The sequence below is a fragment of the Cibotium barometz genome, chromosome 44 (assembly GCF_041138505.1).
Source record: "Cibotium barometz isolate CiBa-2024 chromosome 44, ASM4113850v1, whole genome shotgun sequence".
NCBI classification, from domain to species: Eukaryota; Viridiplantae; Streptophyta; class Polypodiopsida; order Cyatheales; family Cibotiaceae; genus Cibotium; species Cibotium barometz.
This window is the reverse complement of record NC_141089.1, coordinates 37,586,611-37,592,637: the sequence shown is the minus strand read 5'-3', so window position 1 is coordinate 37,592,637 and position 6,027 is coordinate 37,586,611. Positions and strand designations below refer to the sequence as shown.

At 44.2% G+C, this 6,027-nt stretch overlaps 1 protein-coding gene across 2 annotated transcripts; it reads left to right on the top strand.

Moving 5' to 3' along the window:
- The first annotated feature begins 1,915 nt into the window (after positions 1–1,915).
- Positions 1,916–5,774, top strand: LOC147613248 (protein-tyrosine-phosphatase MKP1-like). 2 transcript variants are annotated; one of them, XM_086782522.1, is made up of 4 exons: positions 1,916–4,364; positions 4,437–4,778; positions 4,904–5,047; positions 5,138–5,774. In XM_086782522.1, the coding sequence occupies exons 1-3, from the start codon at positions 2,238–2,240 to the stop codon at positions 4,958–4,960; spliced, it is 2,526 nt and encodes an 841-aa protein (XP_086638648.1). In that variant the 5' UTR covers positions 1,916–2,237; the 3' UTR covers positions 4,961–5,047; positions 5,138–5,774. The 2 variants fall into 2 exon arrangements, with proteins under 2 accessions (XP_086638648.1, XP_086638647.1); XM_086782521.1 differs by having other exon boundaries at positions 1,917–4,778.
- Positions 5,775–6,027: the final 253 nt, after the last annotated feature.

Below are 6,027 nucleotides of genomic sequence, written 5' to 3'. Positions count from 1 at the left end.
CCTATTAAGAATGTATGAGTCCTTCAGAATAAAATTTGGGGCCACCCAGCAAATGCTTGTGGGGTGGTACCCCAAAAATGATTATGAAGGGAACAATGATACACTCTTGAGGGCCATTAATGCATTTGTCTTAATTTCGCTAATGGAGGTTATTAGCACCTCATTTGAGGAATACACTAACATCCCCTGCCCCCCCTGGTGTTGCACCCCACAAAAAAAAAAGAGAGAAGCCACCTCATGGACAGATCCAAATCTAGTAAATGAATCATCTACTCTTAGCACATCAATTTTTTGGTCTTTTGTTATCATCAAAAGCCTTCTAATCGAAGTATGGGCATGACATTCTATGGGTTTATTTTGGTGCGATATATGCAATGCTTTTTGATAGATTATCTTAAGCCCTATTATGTCTTTGCTTTTCATTTAAGAAAATAAATTGAAACATGGATGAAGGGGATCAACACACCAATTGAATTGGTTGAATTGTGCCTTTCCAGTTGCGACTTCGCCCTCGAGGGGGCCATTGAAAAATATATAAGATAACACGTGTATTCAACAAAAGAGTTTTATTTTCTTACAGAGTTACAAAAAAAATTACTATATATAAGGGGTTTTTAAATTCAACCCTTCAAAATTGAGACAGAGGTAGAATGCTAATGGAACTAGTGGGCTGATCTGTGCTTTGCATGTATATAATTCCCAGCTTGATATTTTTTGAATTTCTAGAGTCCTCGAAACTCCAAATTGCCTCTCGAACCTCCAAATTCTTCTTCCTTTATATAATATAGAGAAGAGAAGCATTTCTATAAACACATAGAAAATTGCAACTTCAAATTTCACAAGTTATTTGTCGATTTTTGTACCAAATTTTAAATGAATTGCTCATAATGTTGAAGGTTTTGAAATTTTAAATGAATTGCTTATAACTTTGAAGGGTTTCGAGATTGGTAATTGATTATTATCAAGTGAAAACACCAAGTTTTTGATTGTCCATAGGGCTTGTTTCCACAATACTCTAAAATAAAGACCAGTTGTAGCTTAGAAGAGAATATATTAAAAGAGAAAAAAAACCGCCCTCAACACCTACACTTGTATAGCAAACCATGCCTAGAACCATCATGGCTATTAGGGCCTTTACACATCATGCTTTGAAAAAGCTTTAAAAATTTCCTTAAATTTTTTTTGAGGGTTGGGAGACTCTCCGTCCAAGAATGTGGGATTCCTGAATCCTACTCTCCTTTTTTTTGGGCTTAAAAATTGGGTTCCAGAAAACAATTTTAGAGAAAAGGAACTAAATCCTTTTCACCACTAAATGAGAAGGAAATTGCTATTTTTGAGATGGTATTTTCTATGTGAACTTAGAAAATATAACTAAAACTTGTAAAATTTGAAAGAGTTTTATTTCCTTCTCATAAGAATTTGAGAAGGATTTTCCCGAAGTTGAACAAGTTCTAGGCTAAAGCGAACCCGTCTTTTCCCGAACCCTGCTTAAAATTGCAAAAGGATGATTTTCGACGGGCTGGGTAGTCCCCTTCAAAATGACTGTGTTTTCATATTTTACCTTATTTTTCAACGGCGACTAAACATTATTTAACGGGCAAAATGCGGTAAGCGCCCGTCAAAAAGCAACCCGGGGCCCCGGCTTCAGCCGGCGGCCATATGGATAAGAATGGACCTGGTCTGTTCAACGCCGGCGAACTTTTGGAGTTTTGACCAGTCAATCACGGTCGATCACCAAAAAGAAAAGAGATTAAAAGCGGACGATGCATGGCGCGTCCACATCATCATGATGAAGTAGCTGACAAGTCACGACTTGTTCGTTGTTTGCTAACTTCTTTGCCCGCCGGGTTGACCGGTTCGTGGGGTTTGAACCGGTCACTGCTGCCCCCGCTAAATTTAGCGGTCCATCGCCAATCTGGCACCCCTTTTTAACTCTATTTCTCTCCTCTTCGTCTTGAGTATTGGGTCGCCTCTAAGAAGCTCTGTGTTAGAGCCTCTCCCTTCTGCTCTGTAACAGAGAATATTGCAATTAGGGTTTCTGCAAAGGAACTAGGTTTTCCCCTGCGGACTTAGGGTTTTTTCTCAGGTCAAGAAGTTCGGACTTAGGGTTTGACGATAGAGTTTTCCTGTGCGAGCCAGAAGCTTCGCCTTAACCTTAGTCACCTCCTTCCACGTCAGATGTCGGAGATGGCATGGAAGACCGGAGCACAGATCTAGTAGCAGAAAAGTAGAAGGATATGGCGGAGCAGGGAGCCGAAGCAGAAGCAACAGAATGCAAGTTTCCTAACGTCCGCAAAACTTACTGGCGATCTTCAACATGGAATTCTCGCTCTGCACCAACAAGTCCTAAAGGAGGGCAACCTTCAGCAGCAGCAGCAGCAGCAGCAGCAGCAGCAGCTGCAGGCAAGGAAGAACGCAGAGTTCCTTGTCTTGAAAGGCAGACCAGCAAAGCTAGGGCCTCTCTCCCCCCCCTGCAGCCCCTCGCCATAGCTAGAAGAAGTTTGGAAGAATGGCCAAAAGCTGCCCTCGATGACATGGACATGGCAGACTGGACCACCCCTGCTACCCCCGGCCGCAGAAGGGTTAAGACAGGGCCAGACATCAAGCTTGACCTAGCTTCTGTACAAAGAGCCCCTCTTGAACCCACCGAGATTCAACTAAAGCGTGACAAGTTTGCATTTTTCGATAAAGAATGTTCCAGGGTAGCAAATTACCACATCTACCTTGGCAGTGATGCGGTGGCCAAAAATAGAGAAACCCTCAGAGCCAACGGCATCACCCATGTCCTCAACTGCGTGGGCTTTGTTTGCCCAGAGTACTTCAAGAAGGATTTTGTGTACAAAACACTCTGGCTGCAAGATAGCCCAGGTGAGGACATCACTAGCTTGCTTTATGATGTGTTTGATTACTTTGAAGAGGTGAGAGAGCAAGGTGGGCGCGTCTTTGTGCATTGTTGCCAGGGTGTCTCGCGCTCCACTTCACTTGTCATAGCGTACATGATGTGGCGGGAGCGCCGCAGCTTTGAAGATGCCTTCCAGGATGTCAAGGCATCAAGAGGAGTTACAAACCCTAACATGGGTTTTGCTTGCCAGCTTTTGCAATGTCAGAAGAGGGTTCATGCAGCACCCATGAGTCCCAATTCGGTGCTCAGAATGTACAGGCTAGCCCCCCATTCTCCATACGACCCCTTGCATCTTGTGCCAAAAGCAGTGAACAATCCCGGAGCGGGGGATTTGGATTCCAGAGGTGCGTTTGTAATCCATGTGCCTCTTGCAATCTATGTGTGGATCGGCCATGATTGTGATCCCAAGATCGCCCAAGCAGCCAGAGTAGCTGCTGGTCAGGTGGTTCGTTACGAGCGAGCCCAAGGTCCCATCCACATCTTAGCTGAAGGGCTAGAAAATACTGAGTTTTGGGACTCCCTAAGCAAGTATGCTGATTCAACAGATGACATTGATAATAACTCAAGTGTTGAATCTGATGGAGAAGAAGTAGCTAGTCCAGAGTTCAATGAGCAAAGGAAAAGAGCAGGTCAGGCCCAGGTTGAAAGGGTGAGGAAGCTTGGTGTGGGCAATAGGAAGGTGCCTTTGTACAGTGTTGATTTTGAATTGTATCAAAGAGCAAGGCAAGGTGGTGTAGTTCCGCCTGTGCCATCTACTGGGGCAGGCATGGCAACTGTTCCTACTCGAATTCCCGCAAGAGAAGACGGATGGAGCGTGCTGAGGAGGAAGTTTCTCTCAGGAGAGCTAGTTCCACCTAAAGAAACAGTATCAGTGGAGATTTCAGACACCAATTCCTTGTCATCCAATCTGTCTGTGGCTTCGTCCTCCCCTCTTTTCTCCCCTTTTTCCGTTGCGTCTTCTTCCTCCTCCTCCTCCTCCAGGCATACTGGTTCTGACTCCCCGTTTGCATCTCCACTGTCATACTTAAGCATTCTGTCACCTAACGTATCAGAGGTCTACTCATCATGCTCATCACAAGCTTGTTCTTCCCCTGACTTCACCTCTCACTATCATTCTCCCCCACCTGTCAGTGTCAGCCAAGGGTCGTTTCCATCAAACATAAAGTCCCCCCCTCTTGAATTCGGTTCTAAGAGGCCAGCCATTTTACTGGCTCAACGTAGAGGTACTATCACCTCACATCCTGCTCTGTTGCCCGGTTTGGAAGATGATCCTCCACCGGCTCCTAGAGGCATGTCAAGGAAACCTAGGTTGCCAGCCTTAGTCACTGAGGAGAAGAGCAAGATGAAGAAGGGTGCAAAAGAGAACGGAGACACAGGTTTGGGGTTTGATGGGCTCGGTGAAATCTGCAGTGGGATTGTGAATGAAGTCCCTGATCAAGACATACATGACACAGATTGCAAGGTAAGCAACAATGACTCTCATACCTTTTCAGCATGGTCGGACCATTCATCTACTGAGTCTTTCCTGGTCCAGGATACGGCTGGGGCAGTTGATCCAGGCTCATCCTTATGTAATGAATCTCATTTGGCTAATTCAACCAGCCTTTGGAAGGCGATTGTAGAATTGGGGCATCCTGTCTTGTATGCATGGCCCCGACTTGAAAGGATAGATATGTTTGATGTTGATGACCTGGACGCCAAAGCTGTGTTTGTATTGGTTGCACCTCAGCAATCGTGTAATGGGACTGAGAATGTGGTTTATGTATGGGTCGGAAGGGAGCTTGAACAAAATACTGGCAATGGTGACTGGACTTGGCAGCCAGTTGGACAGCAGTTCCTTGAACAGATGAAATGCAGGGCAGGCGTGCCTATCAAGGTCAGTATCTGATGGTGTCTTACATGATCTGCATCATCAATTGATGGCTGCATGAAATGACATTGGTTGATTTGATGTATGTGGGAAGAGTTATTGACTTTATGCACATAATTCTTTTATTGCAGGTAGTGAGGGAGGGCCATGAACCTGAGGAGTTTTGGGAGAACTTCAACCTTAGTTGATGCATGGTGGCATCCAATGTCTTGTTCTGTTGGGTGGCGTATTAACATCCCAAACCGGAGAGTTGAAATGACTAACCTAGAATTGAGGTTAGCTTTTACCCGAACATATCTTCATCTTTTGTCGAGTATGTTTAATCGTGGTCTATCCTCTCTTACTGTTGCATTGCTCTATCATAGGTGGGGTGAAGTCTTTGAAAGCTGTGTGGCAAGTGTTGGGCTTTGCAAAAAGTGACTGTTGAGCTTCACAAGCTTCATGAAGTGCAGGATTGAATGAGCCCCTTCACAACAGTTATGAGGATGGAGTCCATGTTCCAGGTCACGTCACCTTGCACCTTTGTAGAGTCATTTTTGTACATTAAATGTAGTAATTTGTTGGATGGAGGTTCAGCACATTTCAAGATGGGCCTACAAAGCAACCCTCATGGATTATTTTTTTCCCTTGATTGTAATGTCGCAACCAGGCAAGCATTTATGCCTTAAGAGCGAGATTAAGATATACAGGCTTCAAAGGATGGTGTGCAATGGAGGCCATCTCATTGCTCCCCCCCTTTAAAAAAAAAAGGTTTTGGTGGAAGAGTGGCTGTTATGCTGGCTGCCTCTTCTAAAAATCCCTCCCCTTAGTTTATATTCTTGAAAAGAAGCACATGGACGTAGAATTCAAATATTTTCTAGATCAATGATTCTTACTCGTGATTTGTGCAGCAAGTCACCATCTTTCACTGCCTTTGATGTACGTAATGATCAAGGCAAGTTGGTGTTTACAACATCCTATTACTGCAGTAGCACACATATCTGCATCACAACCATTGCATTCTAACATGATTTTGCAAAACCATGATTGGCCTGATACTGGCAATATATTTGCAAAGCATCCGTTCAGGATTTTGCCCTACCTTCCTACAAAGGGGGTTGTGTTACACGACTTGAGAAAATGAAGGTAACACAACTTCATCTCTCTCCGCCACCCCCTTGATTTTCTAAAAGGCACGAATTTGGAAAACTTGAAGCACTCGCTTGCCTTGTGTTTTTGTGCCAAACTCCATTTTTTGAAAGTGCAAAATAGAATT